This window comes from Leptodactylus fuscus, chromosome 6 (genome assembly GCF_031893055.1).
Source record: "Leptodactylus fuscus isolate aLepFus1 chromosome 6, aLepFus1.hap2, whole genome shotgun sequence".
Classification (NCBI taxonomy): Eukaryota; Metazoa; Chordata; class Amphibia; order Anura; family Leptodactylidae; genus Leptodactylus; species Leptodactylus fuscus.
Genome location: NC_134270.1, coordinates 136,460,309 through 136,477,468, shown reverse-complemented (window position 1 = coordinate 136,477,468; position 17,160 = coordinate 136,460,309). Strand labels below are relative to the sequence as shown.

At 40.8% G+C, this 17,160-nt stretch overlaps 1 protein-coding gene across 1 annotated transcript in view; it reads right to left on the bottom strand.

Moving 5' to 3' along the window:
* Positions 1-6,055, bottom strand: part of LOC142208676 (G protein-activated inward rectifier potassium channel 1-like) — a 30,478-nt gene extending 24,423 nt beyond the window's left edge. Inside the window, exon 1 of the mRNA XM_075277318.1 lies at positions 5,120-6,055. Within this exon, the coding sequence (XP_075133419.1) occupies positions 5,120-5,785 (666 nt within the window). The 5' untranslated portion in view covers positions 5,786-6,055. The remainder of the gene's footprint in view (positions 1-5,119) is intronic.
* Positions 6,056-17,160: the final 11,105 nt, after the last annotated feature.

The following is a 17,160-nucleotide window of genomic DNA, read 5'->3' as shown; positions in this document are numbered from 1 at the left end:
ACAGACTCCAAGGATCAGACATTTATCTGATATCCTGTTGGGGTTTTGTTTTGATGGCAAGATCAAGTGTAGCTTTGGATGCTGCTCTATACTTGCCGTTAAAATGATGGAAACCTCGACTTAACCCCCGAATGGCAATGTAACTACAGGCTAATCCAGTATTACAAGTCTCAGGACATGTTTGAGAACAGGTTGTATTAATAAGACGCACATATCAAAGCCACTGAATATTTTAGTGAAGTGCCAAGTCCAAATCCTTGTGAGAAGCCTGCTCTTGGCCCCGATAGGAGCGAATCTCTAATCATCTTACACATTGGGAGGTTGTCTTGGAGCATCTCTAGCTGAGCACATGGGGGAATGAAGCGGGGACAGGAAATGAATAGCTGAGTGAACACAAGAAAAGACTGACAGCTATTCACATTCCTAACTCCAGCTGATCTGATGGGGAGCGATAGGAAGAACTCCGCTCGCAGGTCTGCGGTGCAGGATTAACCAAAACATGACTCGGGCTTTATTATGTTAACACACAGACCTAGGCAGCTTTGTCTGCAGATAGTCTTACATAATGCCGCGCTCCCATTTTATCCCAGATTGCACACAATCTGGGCGACTCCTGCAATGCTCTCTGCTTGTTAAAAGCCAATGTGACTGAGAACATATTACATATTTAATCGGGTGTTGCATTAAAATCTGTGACACGTTCTCAATGTGTTAGTTGTAACACATCACATTTGCTGTATCACTTCTTCCCGTCTCGGCTTAATGTAAAAGTGGAGTGTAAATTATTGCTGAGCCGGCAGTGACAGTCCTGTTGTTGGGGTAGATTTAATCACTGAATTTGGGTCATTTAATGCCTATATGTTTTCCGGGGGAGGGGTCATTTATACATGCTGGGATTTAGGGTTATGTCAGTACAATGCAATATAGTGATTTTTTATATAATAACACAATTCAGGTTACATGTTATAGTTCTTATGAGTACAACTTGGTCTTATAAATAAATGAGCAAAAAGCACAGAGGCATGAATAATGATAGGACGGATAGACGTGGAGAGGAGGTATGGAGCACCAGCAAGGAGGAGATGAAGAAGCAGCCACAACAACATGGACTGCACAACTATGGCAGGCACAGGAGCAACTAGAAGCCTATGGACTCCAGTGCTAAATCTGTCAGCGTGACCTTTACCTATATGATTTAGAATGGTGGTATAAGGCAGAGGGATCTAGAGGGCCCCTAAGGGTCTGGGACCTACTGGCTTCTGATGTCACATTACTGAAATAATGCACATAGCAATGTCTCAGCACAGGGGTAATGTAAATGGTGATGTTAGAGCATGCAGAAAATGCACATAGCAATGTCACAGCACAGAAATAATGCACACAGTAATGCCACAATACAGAGATAATACACACAGTGATGTCACAGTACAGGGATAATACACACAGTAATGTCACAGTACAAAGATAATGCACACAGTGATGCCACAGTACAGGGATAATGCACACAGTGATGTCACAGTACAGGGATAATACACACAGTGATGTTGCAGTATAGGGATAATACACACAGTGATGACACAATACAGGGATAATACACACAGTGATGTCACAGTACAGGGATAATACACACAGTGATGTCACAGTACAGGGATAATACACACAGTGATGTCACAGTACAGGGATAATACACACAGTGATGACACAGTACAGAGATAATGCACACAGTGATGTCACAGTACACGAACAATACACACAGTGATGTCACAGTACAGGGATAATATACACAGTGATGTCACAGTACAGAGATAATGCACACAGTGATGTCACAGTACAGAGATAATACACACAGTGATGTCACAGTACAGGGATAATACACATGGTGATGTCACAGCACAGAAATAATGCACACAGTAATGCCACAATACAGGGATAATGCATGTAGAAATATCTCAGTACAGAGATAATGCACACAGTTATGTGGTACAGGTATAATGCACAGCAATATCACAGTATTTAAAAATGCCATGACACTGCCATATCACACAACTGTTATAATGTACACAGCAATGTCACAGGTACAGGGATAATATACACAACACAACTATACTTAAATAGTGCACACAGCAATGCCACTGTATAGAAATAATGTACACAGTAATGTCACACCAATATCATAGTACAGAATGAATGAACACATTGATGTCACAGTACACAAATAATGTGCACAATTATATCACACTACTTAAATAAGACACATAATACTGTCACAGCATAGAAATAATACACACAACAATGTCACAATACAGGAATAAAGAGACAATAATGTCACAGAACAAAGATAGTGTGTATACCAGTGTCAGCGTACAGAAATAATGTACACTATGTAACACAGTGATGACACACCACAAACACCCAATGAACTTCATTGACTTACAAACATTGGGTTTTTGGCATTGTATCTGGTTTCCTTCATTCAGACTGGAATATTAACTACTGTATGCATACAGATATGGATACAATATGTCCTACAGAGGAAGATGTAACAGGGTGCATAAAGATAGATGTTTGGTGTAATAATGTTTGGTCATTTGTGTTAGGTTCACACTAGCCCTGGGCTCTCTATCAGTCGGGTCTGCGGGGACCTAAAAGACAGAGAGACAGACTGCTAAAATAGAGGGTACACATGGTCAGTGGTGGATCCCATTGACTACAATGGGGTTCGCGGTGCCCCTTGGGTGTCCACCGTTTATACCAAAAGTATAATATCTATCTATCTATCTATCTATCTATCTATCTATCTATCTATCTATCTATCTAAGTTATCACCGTTATAGTGGCTGGGACAATATAGCTTTAGCAACCATTTGCAGCTCATAATAGGCAAGGGCAACTTGAAAGGTCCATTAAGATATAAGATATCTCCTTGTAAACATCTTAAAGCAGATGTATAGTTTGGTCATTGGACATGTTAAGTTGATGGAAGTCTCTTCATTAGAATAATCTCTATTAGCAAGAACTTACATTGGAAAATAGGAAATTACACAGTGTTTCCTTATGGAATAGCAGCTGGTGGAGTACCAGGAGAACCAATGGGCTGGGAGCTTTTAGATGGATACCAGTTATCTTGGTGGTGACATTTGTCACAGTTCTACGAAGGGATTGAAGATAACTACCACGGAGCTAGTGGCCATCCCTCATTTCCCGTAGTCGATCCCATTGACTACAGTTCCAGCATCTAACTATTTCAAGACAATATCAAGCAGATGGCTTCAAGTTACAGGTTTTCATTTCAAGAGCCTTATACTATGAAGGGACCTTATTGACCCAAAGTAGATTCAGAGGAATGGAGAAGAATTCTGTTGGGTCTCTGAACCTACAAGGAACATTTGCCCCCAAAGTAAAGTTCCAGGAGATGATGCATGTTCTTAGCTAGTTTTGGACTTCTCTTGATGCTTCATAGGTAGATAACATAAACTTTACTATCATGGTTTAAGAAGGTCCAGATCCCTAAAACATGCCCACCATAGGAAGGCACGAGGATAAAGATACAGAAGTCTATCATAGGAGGGCATAAGTATAGAGATACAGTTCCCCAAGACATTGGAGTAATGAAGTGATGAAACTAGACTGAGATATCATGTGAAATCTTGTAACCGATAATAATCTAGAATGTGATGGACGATATCCATTCAGCAACATATTTTGAAGGAACGTGTGTCGCTAGGCACTATCCCCATATGTAAAGTTATGTATAATGTATAGCTTATTAAATGAACTCAGTATAATGGTATTCTCCGGTTGGACAGAATATGACATATATATTAATATCAGAGGAATTATCTTTGGGTATAATATAAGTCCTTAAGCGATGACAATACATAATGAAATGCCCATCACATCCACGTACTGAAACATTGATAGAATAAAGATGTACTCCATGGGGTAATACTTCATCCTTTACTGTATACTATATATGTAGGGGTCATTGCTATGGCTGAATAATTCATATAGGGCACAATAATGGAATACTACACTGGACTATGTGGGGGCTCCTTGTATTCCCAAGTCAGCTAATATAAGGAATAAAACATGTGATTGTCTCCAACGTTACCCTATTATCTTGTATAAGTAACATAAGTGATATTAAGGGCAACACGGTGGCTCAGTGGTTAGCACTGCAGCCTTGCAGTACTGGAGTCCTGGGTTCAAATCCTGCCAGGAGCAACATCTGCAAGGAGTTTGTATGTTCTCCCCGTGTTTGCATGCATTTCCTCCCATACTCCAAAGACATACTGATAGGAAAAAATGCACATTGGGATCCCTATATGGGGCTCAAAATCTACATAAAATAAATGATATTAATATTGGAATATAATATCCTGCAAGTGTCCTTATAACAGATCCAAATCTCATTCTAGTACGGCAGGTGATGTTGAGTAATACAGAATATTACAATGGAAGAAGCCTACACGAGGTATGGTTTTCATTATATGTGCATAGTATATGGCAGTGATATAGTTTTAACTCTTACAATGCTATGACATCCCTGGTGCAACTAGTGCACAATAGTAAGTGCATCTACCAACAGCTGGGGACCCACATGTAGGGAGCTGGACAGCCATATGAGGCACATGTGGCCCCGAACTACTATTTGGGATAGACTTCTGTATAGTGTATGTGTGCCCCAAACCACTGTTTAGGGTACACCTCTGTGTAGTATATGTGTACCCTGAACCACTGTTTAGGGTAGACATCTGTATAGTGTATGTGTGGGGTATGGGTTTGGACCTTGTTACTATCATCTGAATCACCTAGCCAGAGCAATCCAGCAATATACTAGAAAATCGCTCACAAAGCAATTCCTAAACTTTTAGACAAAGGCGCGATAGCTATAATACTTTATATACAACAATGACATATGATGACCTCTTTATATAGAATATCTCTATTTAATTAACCAGTTACATGCTGAATAAGATAGAATGAGATAATATACTGCGGTTATGTTATTAACACGACACGAGACACTAAGTTGTTTCTGTCTTTGTGTCTGTGATAGTGTAAAGAGGGAAAGTCGGAGTCCATAAACTATGGCATGGTAGAGTAAATCAGTTCTTACCTTTATAAGCTTGCATCTTATCTGAGCAGAGACCATATGGCTATTTCTTAAGTTGCCTACTCGGAACATCAAACACAATTTTCCATCACGCTGGGAGATGACAGCATTGTGGCTGAACATCAGAGTCTCTGCTCTCTTCTTCGGCTGTGACATCTTTATAAACATACAGCCTATAAGGAACGCATCTACGATAGATCCCAGCAAAGACTGAAACAAGAAGAGTATGATCCCTTCGGGGCATTTTTCAGTGATGTACCTAAAACCGTACCCAATGGTAGCCTCTGTCTCTATGAAGAAGAGGAACGCAGAGGGGAAGTTGTAGACATTGGCTACACAGGGAGTGTAGTTGTCATCATGAGGTCTATTAATGTCACCTCGAATATAGGCTATAATCCACCACATTGAAGCCATGACCAACCAAGCCACCGTGTACGTCAAAATGAATATAAGCAGGTTCCATCTCCATTTCAGGTCCACCAAGGTGGTGAATAGGTCTGACAGGTATCTACTCGTCTCACCACCCAGATTCCCATGTTGAACATTGCATCGTCCATTCTTGTCCACGAACCTCTGTCTTTTTCTTTTAACAGACGGAAAAAATCCACCTCCCACTGTGGTCGTTACGACATGGTATTCTTCGCCAAATTTCCTCCTCAATGCCGACATGTTTTAACCCCGCAGCTTAAACCGATAGTAATGTCCAGTGAAAAGTTTTTTTTTCTTCCGTCAACCCTGGAGAAAATTCGTACTTGTCTGCATCTCTAGATCTGGTGGTGCAATATTAGGTGACTGGACATAGACTTGTGAGCAATCTGTGCAGGAATCGCCCCGATTAGTCTGGCTGGTTGCTTATCCCTTTAGCTGGATGCTCTGACTGTGTGCATGGAATAGGAAGATACTGTTCACAGCCTGTTCAAGAGAGCGCAATGTGGACGTGTTCTGTGTGCTCGCCTGAAGCCAATCATTGGAATCCTATTACAAAAGTAATCATCTACGGTGCAAGCAGCTGGCCACTAGGTGGTGCTCTAGATAAAGCTATCTTCAAGGGAATGCGTTCATAAAGAATGCAATGGCTAAAGCCTAAAAACATCACATGAAACACTAACACAATCAACAAATCCACCAACTTTGATTTCTCCCAATAAAAGCGTAATTGCATAAAAAAGCGATCACTTCAGTAGATACAGATTCTATATCTGGCCATATGGGTTAGGTACATTTAGGGTGATCCTGCCAATTTCTGTAGGGTTAGCTGACGAACTGCAGATAAGAAAACAGATCATACCTATTGGTTTGAAACCTACCTTCTCCTATAGGAAATAACAGAGCAGTCTAGGGTTAACAGAGCAGTCTGGCAGAGGTTTATCCAGCACTGTATTTGTCCATTATTATGACATAGCTCCCAACGATCCCGGATACAGTGGGACAGTTCCAGTTTAGCACCAATATCCCGCCATCCCGGACGATTGTGCATTTGTCCCACTGTACCCTGATTTTCCCGGCTATGCCCGCTTTAGTTTGTCCCCCACAGCCAAAATCTACTGTGAGATGAAACTCACTTCATATGAGTCCACCTCCTATATAGTAATCTGTATATAGTGTGCAGTATATAGATATCAGTACACAGGGATCTACAGGGTGCAAATTAAGTGGGACATGGCAGGACAAACAGTAGCTATGTTACGTGGGAGTCATATTAAGGGGACATTATATTGTGTGGGGATAAAAAGGGGGCATGATAATCTGTTGAGGCCACTAAAGGGGTACTGTACTGTATGGGGGGGGGGGACAAAGGGACATGGTTTGCAATGGGTGGTGATCAAGTGAGTGTGGATAGGGGGCGCAACTTACAACATCTAAATCAGCGCGATAAGTTGCACACTTTTTGTCAATCTTTCACTCCTTGGAAATTTAGGAGGTATGTTATAGAGTCATCCAAACCCCACAGACAGAGACATAATACATGATTTGATAATACATGGGCAGGATTTTATCTATAGCTGTTTACCTATACCTGTGGAAATAAAACTCAGTTTGCTACCCTGTACATGGCATCTCTCCTGCCACCCTGACACCACCGGTACAAAGACATCTGATAATATCATAATTTAAATCGATTTTCAGCTTCCATTTAACGTTCTGTCTTTGTAGTTTTCCACATTGTACAGTATATATAGATGACTGTGACTTGTGGGTCAGCCATTGAGTTATCGGCTAGATATAATGACTGGTATTAACTGACTCATTCCTACAACTATTAGCCTGGTAAGCATTATACAGGCTGTAGTGCATAACACTTTACTAATCTTTATATGTTACATGCTTGTACCTGGGAACTGGAGTCTGAAGATGTCTAATAGGCACTTATACCCCAGTGAGAACAGTATCTTATATAAAGCACTGTTGTAGACCTTGCAATGGGTCCAGTAACTTCATGTTGCACCTCAGTGTAGAGATGTATTTTTCTTGTACACATGAGTAGCAAGTAGATAAAACTTAAGCTAATGAAAGACTAACTGCAATGATGTCATATAATGACATCACGATCTTATAAATAACACACAGACAAGAGGAGATTCTCCTCCTGGTATCTGTAGTTCATTCTCAGAAACAGCAGCAGCATAGAAGACATTATACAGCAGTGCTGAGCAATGTATCAGCAGATTTTTGATCTGTCTCTCTCTCTCTCTCACTTTCTTTTCGCTCTGTGTCCATCTCTCAGTCTAAGTGGAGAAAGAAGATTTTTTTTTCCAAAAATAAGATACATTACAAAGTTTCTTATCACTAGTATTATTCATTTCTCAAATAGTTACTCTTTAAATAAACCAACTATATGTGGAATGTAGAGGCTGATAGAGGGGGCTACTGTTCAGAGACTTCATCTGGTAGCAGGAGAGGGAATAACATCCCTCCCTGGAGGATGTAACATATCTGTGTGTCATAATGATAGTGTATCATTCCTTGTCCTAATCCAATGTAAAGATTGAGAGTCTTCAGTAGATGATACCTTTTTTAATGGCTAACAAAATGATGACAGATTACAGGCTTTCGAGACTACTAGGTCTCTTCATCAGGCATGGTATAACACAATTTCTGAAGGCATGCACATGGCTAATACGGCACAAAGATATATTTTTTGCTTGTCCTGATCCAGTGAGATCATCTTCTGTAATGGTGGAGTAATGGAGGCGTTGGTGGGAATATGGGGCGCATGGCCTTCCAATCATTTGCCATGCTCACCCACCAAACCAGAGTGCTAGTTGCTCTATTTGCTCATTGCTTTTGCCTAGCTCCTCCACTGCCTTGCTGACTCTTGTAGTTGAACTCCTGATCCTTGACCCTTGAGCTTATGCTCCTTTATCGCCCTTTCAATATCATGCTGAGTTTTACTTCTAGCTCTGAACATTGACATCTCCTGCCTTGCCACTAAACAATAGATAGATAGATAGATAGATAGATAGATAGATAGATAGATGATAGATAGACAGACTGACTTTTGGAAGGCAACTTCTGATCTGTTTCCAACTCCTCCCTATTCCTCATCTCCATCAACACTGTAAGCTGATGTCATGTTTTATTCCCCCTTGGTGGTGCGGGAGAATTGAAGACGGGTTCCCATACAGATTACATCTAATCTCTTGGAGTCTTCATAAAAAGAACATCTTGTGATCGTCTTATCCTCGTAAGATGCTTCCAAAAAGAGGTTTATCAAAGAAGACAACCCCTCATAGCCCATTCTATAAGATATATATATATATATATATATATATATATATATATATATATATGTGGATTATATTATTATCATCCAGACGAGGAGAGCACTACACCCTCAAAACACGTAGCTGTAGATATACACTCACCGGCCACTTTATTAGGTACACCATGCTAGTAACGGGTTGGACCCCCTTTTGCCTTCAGAACTGCCTCAATTCTTCGTGGCATAGATACAACAAGGTGCTGGAAGCATTCCTCAGAGATTTTGGTCCATATTGACATGATGGCATCACACAGTTGCCGCAGATTTGTCGGCTGCACATCCATGATGCGAATCTCCCGTTCCACCACATCCCAAAGATGCTCTATTGGATTGCGATCTGGTGACTGTGGAGGCCATTGGAGTACAGTGAACTCATTGTCATGTTCAAGAAACCAGTCTGAGATGATTCCAGCTTTATGACATGGCATTGCATTATCCTGCTGAAAGTAGCCATCAGATGTTGGGTACATTGTGGTCATAAAGGGATGGACATGGTCAGCAACAATACTCAGGTAGGCTTTGGCGTTGCAACGATGCTCAATTGGTACCAAGCGGCCCAAAGAGTGCCAAGAAAATATTCCCCACACCATGACACCACCACCACCAGCCTGAACCGTTGATACAAGGCAGGATGGATCCATGCTTTCATGTTGTTGACGCCAAATTCTGACCCTACCATCCGAATGTCGCAGCAGAAATCGAGACTCATCAGACCAGGCAACGTTTTTCCAATCTTCAATTGTCCAATTTCGATGAGCTTGTGCAAATTGTAGCCTCAGTTTCCTGTTCTTAGCTGAAAGGAGTGGCACCCGGTGTGGTCTTCTGCTGCTGTAGCCCATCTGCCTCAAAGTTCGACGTACTGTGCGTTCAGAGATGCTCTTCTGGCTACCTTGGTTGTAACGGGTGGCTATTTGAGTCACTGTTGCCTTTCTATCAGCTCGAACCAGTCTGGCCATTCTCCTCTGACCTCTGGCATCAACAACGCATTTCCGCCCACAGAACTGCCGCTCACTGGATGTTTTTTCTTTTTCGGACCATTCTCTGTAAACCCTAGAGATGGTTGTGCGTGAAAATCCCAGTAGATCAGCAGTTTCTGAAATACTCAGACCAGCCCTTCTGGCACCAACAACCATGCCACGTTCAAAGGCACTCAAATCACCTTTCTTCCCCATACTGATGCTCGGTTTGAACTGCAGGAGATTGTCTTGACCATGTCTACATGCCTAAATGCACTGAGTTGCCGCCATGTGATTGGCTGATTAGAAATTAAGTGTTAACGAGCAGTTGGACAGGTGTACCTAATAAAGTGGCCGGTGAGTGTATGTAATAAATTCTTAGTGTTTCATTTAGCAGCCATTCCAAGAGAGACTTAATTAGTTTCCTTCCAATTTTCATTCTGCTAATTGTTATAGTTTTTATGATAAGTAACACAATTCCTTAGTGTATATCTTAAGGGAGTGATAATACACTGTTGTCTTTAATACTAGAGTATGCCTCTATGTACCTGAGGAGCTTTGTGGCTCTGATAGGCCATCAAAGGTCGCTTATGTCTACCTGGGGGAATTCAAGAAGCCACATCGTCTGAGCAAAAATTTCATGAAGGCAACTGAGGCCGGGGATAAAAATACAAAATAAAGAAAGCGAGAGAACAGTGGAAGACAAGTAGTGAGTGCTTGACAGATGGATGTGCATTAATCAAATGCCTGGGTAAACAGATGAATGCTAAGTCTGCTTCTCCGAAAGTCTCTCCCTCCAATGAGGACGACTCTCGGACTAGAGAAAGCGAGATCCAGTCTACGCGGGAGGGCAAAGGATCAAGGAGTTGGCACAAAGGGAGACAGTGTGCTTTAACTGCAGGAAATATTCTTATTTATGGAGTGAAATATCTTGAGTTAAATATTGTGTAATATTATTGGCGCCAACATAAATCTCAGTGGCAAACGTTGCCATTATTAGGTAATATGTAAATGAATGAGTTTAGTTAATAAAAGTGTCAGATGGTTGCAGAATATTCTCTTCTTATGTGAATACGTGCCTATATACAGTATGTATAGTATGTCACTGTTTGGTTCAGGCATCTTTCATAAATGGGAGGTTTGCGGGCAGTTTCTTGTCTCTACAGATCTGCATTGTTGTTTATCCCTACTACTTTGTCCCACCAGGTCAAGTTGTCCTGGCATGAACTGATGGTGTTGCATTCATTGTTTAAGTGCTTAGTTTCTGCCTTAAAGGGGTTTTCTGGAAATATTCAAAAACTAACTGGGGACTAGGAATAGGGTAATAAAAAAAAAAAAAATTATATTCACTTACTGCCCATCCTCGGGGTGTACGCCACTCCCTCCATACCTAAGACTGCTCAGGTCAGAAGTACAGGGGCTCAGGTGACTACTGTGGTCAATGTCTGGCTTCAGTGATCACATGACGGGCACCAGTGACACCACCAGTACATAACATGTGACTCTGCTGAGGCCAGTGCCCTGTACTTTCAGCTAGAGCAGTCCAAGGACTAGAGGAAACCACCAGGGGTAGGTGAGTATTATTTCTTTTTTTATTTGACCCCATCCCTGGTCCCAAGATAGTTTTTAATTCTGGCTGGAAAACTCTTTAGGCTCTTCTATGCTGTCATTTTGGAATTTCTTAAGTCCGATCTTTTGCTCCCTGTTTGTATTCTGCTTCAGTGCTTTGCTTCAGTATTGACGTTCACTTCTAATCCTTTGGCTTTGTTTTTGGCTTCATCTTCTTGCACCCACATTCGTCCAGCGCCTATGTCTGGCTATCTATCATTCCTGCCTTCCAGTTACAGTACAGGTATATTATACAAAATATTCTGCAACAATACAGGCAAACACAATGCAGAGAATTCTGCAATGCTTCAAAATACAAGAGACATCAAGACATGTCTACAAATATGACAACTATCCATGGTCCTGAATTTAAAACTAAAGACTGCAGGTTTTGCAAATATGTCTGTGAAGATATCCCTTACTTTTGGACAGTTAAAGGGAGTCTGTGACCAGAACCCAACAAATCAGATAAGGTTGCCTGACTCAAGTGGTGTTTCCATTTCTGAGATATGTCAATATTCCAATGAGCTCTTTGGTGCAATGGCAAAACACTCAAATTGCTCCAAAGAGGTAAGTGGCAATATCCTTATTGTTCTAAAGAATCCATTTGCATGTAGAGAACAGTAATTTCTTGACTATGGAGGAGGCAGTAATTCACAATAGGACGACAGCATTTCATTCAGTTGACACTAACCTATCTATCTATCTATCTATCTATCTATCTATCTATCTATCTATCTATCTAATCTATCTATCTATCTATCTATCTATCTATCTATCTATCTATCTATCTAATCTATCTATCTATCTATCTATCTATCTATCTATCTATCTAATCTATCTAATCTATCTATCTATCTATCTATCTATCTATCTATCTATCTATCTAACAGCAGGGCTGGGTTGATTTTCTGGGTTCTGATAACAGACTCCCTGTAAATACAGGGCGACCATCATTTCTGTGCTTCATTGGGGTAAATGGTTAGGACCTGTTATCCCCCTATTACATCCATTGTGCAGAATAGGGATGAGCGAATAGTGTTCGATCGAGTAGTTATTCGATAGAATACTACGGTATTCAAAATACTCGTACTCGTTCGAATACTACTCCTATTCGCAGTAAAGATTCGATTCAGAACCAGCATTGATTGGCTGCATGCTATACAGTTAGAGATGAGCAAACGGCCTTCGATCGAATTGATATTAGATCGAATATCAGTTCGAGGTATTCGATTACAATTGAATACCACGAGGCAAACGCACTAAAAATTCGTATCCCCTCCCACCTTCCCTGGTGCTTTTTTTGCACCAATAACTGTGCAGGAGAGGTGGGAAAGGAACTACGACAACGGAGGCATTGAAAAAAAATCGGAAAAAGTAATTGGCTGGCTAATTCAGGTGACCTCTAATTTATACGAATGGTCAATATCCGGGTCATATGAGACTGTGAACTATGTGACTGTGAGACAGGGATAGCTGTACAGGCAGGGTTAGCTAGGGATTACCTTTATTTAGGGGGGAATGTTACTCAAACAGCTCTTTGGGACTGTCTCGTCGGGAACCCTGTCAGCTTGCGATATGCACTGTATAGCATTCGGCCAATCAATGCTGGTTCTGCAGGACGAGTAAGTTCACATTAATGCTTGCCTCCCGTCCAGAAGCAGTCCGCAGGAGGACCCCCCCCCCCCCCCGAACGGAATATCAGCGCAATTGCAAGCGCTGTGCAGTTAAAGCGCACGGACCCATTATAGTCTATGGGGTCAGTGCGCTTTAACTGCACAGCGCTCCTCCTAAACACTCTCCTACTGCTAATCGTGGACTTGGTGACTCTCCTTTAGTCGAATAGTGGTTTCCCCTGAAACGAGCATTTTTTCCCATAGACTATAATGGGATTCGATATTCGATCGAGTAGTTGAATATTGAGGCTCTACTCGAAACAAATATCGAATCTTGAATATTTCACTTCTCGCTCATCTCTAGTGCAGAATACTATTACAAAATGAAGAGCACAATTTTGAAAACAAGGTTTGCACATACCCGTCTATCACCTCCTGAGGAAGCCACTGTAGTGGCGAAACGCGTAGGGGTGGTCCGTCTACCTAACTGTCAGTACTTTATCGTGGTTGCTAGCTGACCTCTACCATTTGGAGACATGACTTCAGGTATTTGGCTTATTGCCTCATAGGAGCTGTTTATTTTCCGTATCTGTATAGCTTAGGCTGCATTTTTAGTGTGATTATGGTCTACATATTGGATTCCTCTGGAAATGACACTGTTGTAACCTATATCTTATTGACAGGAGTAATACCTATGTAGTTAACCTCACACTTTATATATATATTTTCTTGCCTCCTCCTATATGTCCTCAGCTATTTATGCTATAATTACAAAATATCAGTATATATATATATATATACAGTCCTATGAAAAAGTTTGGGCACCCCTATTAATCTTAATCATTTTTAGTTCTAAATATTTTGGTGTTTGCAGCAGCCATTTCAGTTTGATATATCTAATAACTGATGGACACAGTAATATTTCAGGATTGAAATGAGGTTTATTGTACTATCAGAAAATGTGCAATATGCATTAAACCAAAATTTGACCGGTGCAAAAGTATGGGCACCTCAACAGAAAAGTGACATTAATATTTAGTACATCCTCCTTTTGCAAAGATAACAGCCTCTAGTCGCTTCCTGTAGCTTTTAATCAGTTCCTGGATCCTGGATGAAGGTATTTTGGACCATTTCTTTCTACAAAACAATTCAAGTTCAGTTAAGTTAGATGGTCGCCGAACATGGACAGCCCGCTCTCAAATGATCTGAAAACAAAGATTGTTCAACATAGTTGTTCAGGGGAAGGATACAAAAAGTTGTCTCAGAGATTTAACCTGTCAGTTTCCACTGTGAGGAACATAGTAAGGAAATGGAAGACCACAGGGACAGTTCTTGTTAAGCCCAGAAGTGGCAGGCCAAGAAAAATATCAGAAAGGCAGAGAAGAAGAATGGTGAGAACAGTCAAGGACAATCCACAGACCACCTCCAAAGAGCTGCAGCATCATCTTGCTGCAGATGGTGTCACTGTGCATCGGTCAACTATACAGCGCACTTTGCACAAATAGAAGCTGTATGGGAGAGTGATGAGAAAGAAGCCGTTTCTGCACGTACGCCACAAATAGAGTTGCCTGAGGTATGAAAAAGCACATTTGGAGAAGCCAACTTCATTTTGGAAACAAAGATTGAGTTGTTTGGTTATAAAAAAAGGCGTTATGCATGGCGTCCAAAAAGAAACAGCATTCCAAGAAAAACACATGCTACCCACTGTAAAATTTGGTGGAGGTTCCATCATGCTTTGGGGCTTTGTGGCCAATGCCAGCATCGGGAATCTTGTTAAAGTTGAGAGTCGCATGGATTCCACTCAGTATCAGCAGATTCTTGAGAATAATGTTCAAGAATCAGTGACGAAGTTGAAGTTACGCCGGGGATGGATATTTCAGCAAGACAATGATCCAAAACACCGCTCCAAATCCTCAGGCATTCATGCAGAGGAACAATTACAATGTTCTGGAATGGCCATCCCAGTCCCCAGACCTGAATATCATTGAACATCTGTGGGATGATTTGAAGCGGGCTGTCCATGCTCGGCGACCATCTAACTTAACTGAACTTGAATTGTTTGTCCAAAATACCTTTATCCAAGATCCAGGAACTGATTAAAAGCTACAGGAAGCGACTAGAGGCTGTTATCTTTGCAAAAGGAGGATCTACTAAATATTAATGTCACTTTTCTGTTGAGGTGCCCATACTTTTGCACCGGTCAAATTTTGGTTTAATGCATATTGCACATTTTCTGTTAGTACAATAAACCTCATTTCAATCCTGAAATATTACTGTGTCCATCAGTTATTAGATATATCAAACTGAAATGGCTGTTGCAAACACCAAAATATTTAGAACTAAAAATGATTAAGATTAATAGGGGTGCCCAAACTTTTTCATAGGACTGTATATATATATATATATATATATATATATATATATATATATATATATATATATATATATACATTTATAGGGACATATTCTTGGAGGGGTGCTTTTTGCCAACAGTATTTTATTGTTGGTAATAATAATATTATTGTTTGGTATTAAGACCAAAAAACTTCTTTAAAGTGATTCTACCATTAAAATCAAATTTTTTGCCGATCACACATAGGAATAGCCTCAAGAAAGGCTATTCTTCTCCTACCTTTTGATGTCTTCTCCAAGCCGCCGTTCGGTCCCTGTTTTCGTCAGTATGCAAATGAGTTCTCTTGCAGCACTGGGGGCGGGCCCCAGCACTCAAACAGCACTGGGGGTGTCCCCAATGCTGCGAGAGAACTCTCCAGCACCTCTTCCATCTTCTTCAGGAACGGCCTGTTCACGCGTATTTTACGGCACTGAGGGTCAAACTTCTAGGCCTTGGGCAGAGCCAACTTCGCATGTCCATAGGCCACAAGAAAATGGCCGCTTACTTACTGTGTACTGTACTCGATTTTAATGGTAGAATCCCTTTAAGGGTCCCTTCTCTCTTATCATGATTTTAGGAATCCATATGATTCGCAAGCATCAATATGTTAGTTATTGCTAAATGAAGGGTTTACCATGTAATACATAGACTTGCCAGGTGTACTAGGCTCTGAATCCTGGATAGACCACCCCTTTTACAAATTTTTATGCCCAATATTTGCAAATAATGCCTGTTATGTACAGTACGAGCATTTACATGGCCCAAGCACACAGTATGATACCTAAGAATCGCCTCTTAGAAATAATAGAACCTTTGTATTCAGCACATACAAGGTGACCGCACTAACAAGCGACCCATAGACAAAAACACAAGGCTAAAATCTTTATAATGTATTCATTAGCCCTGCTGGTAAATTGGCGGCCATTGATTTAATTACAGGAAGGAAACTCAGCGGGGGCCAGGAATAAATAAAATCTACAATCACCTAGTGGAAAGAGCAAAGGCCGGGAAATCCTACATGATGGAAGACGCGTCTATGGCATCAACATCTCCTCTAACATTGAATAAAATAGGTCAAATGCAGTATTTTTAGCATTAGAGTTAGAGTCTTTTATCTACACCTACATCCCCATTTTATACAAAATTAGGGTATTTATAACCTTTTTTTTTCCTGTAGAAAAAAAAATTGTCCTGAAAATGTGATAAAAGACATTCCGAATCACAGGTATCTATATTTAATGTGCCAAAGATCTGAGCTCATCCATCTGCTTGTGTGTTTCGAGCAGATTACAGAATGTCATTGGTGTTCAGCAGTTCACCCGGTTGGAATGGATAATGCAGTTTTTTGGTGGCTCAGACTGAGCTGTGTAGGTTGTTATTATAGCAGAAGCGTCGGGATATGATTACCATGAATATATGTTTCGTACAATAGACACAAAGAAGATATTCCTTCTACTTTGAGTCATGTCTTCCTTAGTTTGTCTCTATTGTTGTTTGCACAAGCCATGACTAACAATGTAGTACAATCCTCTTCATAGGAGCCCTGATAAATACCAGACATCTATTATGCCGCATGTGCAGACGTAAGTCAGTAGTAGTGCTACTGGCATCACTTAAAGGAAACCTGAGACATTAAAATCTGCAGGCAGTATGTTATAGATCAGAAGGAGCAGAGCAGGTAGATATATAGATTTCAATGAAAAGAGTAC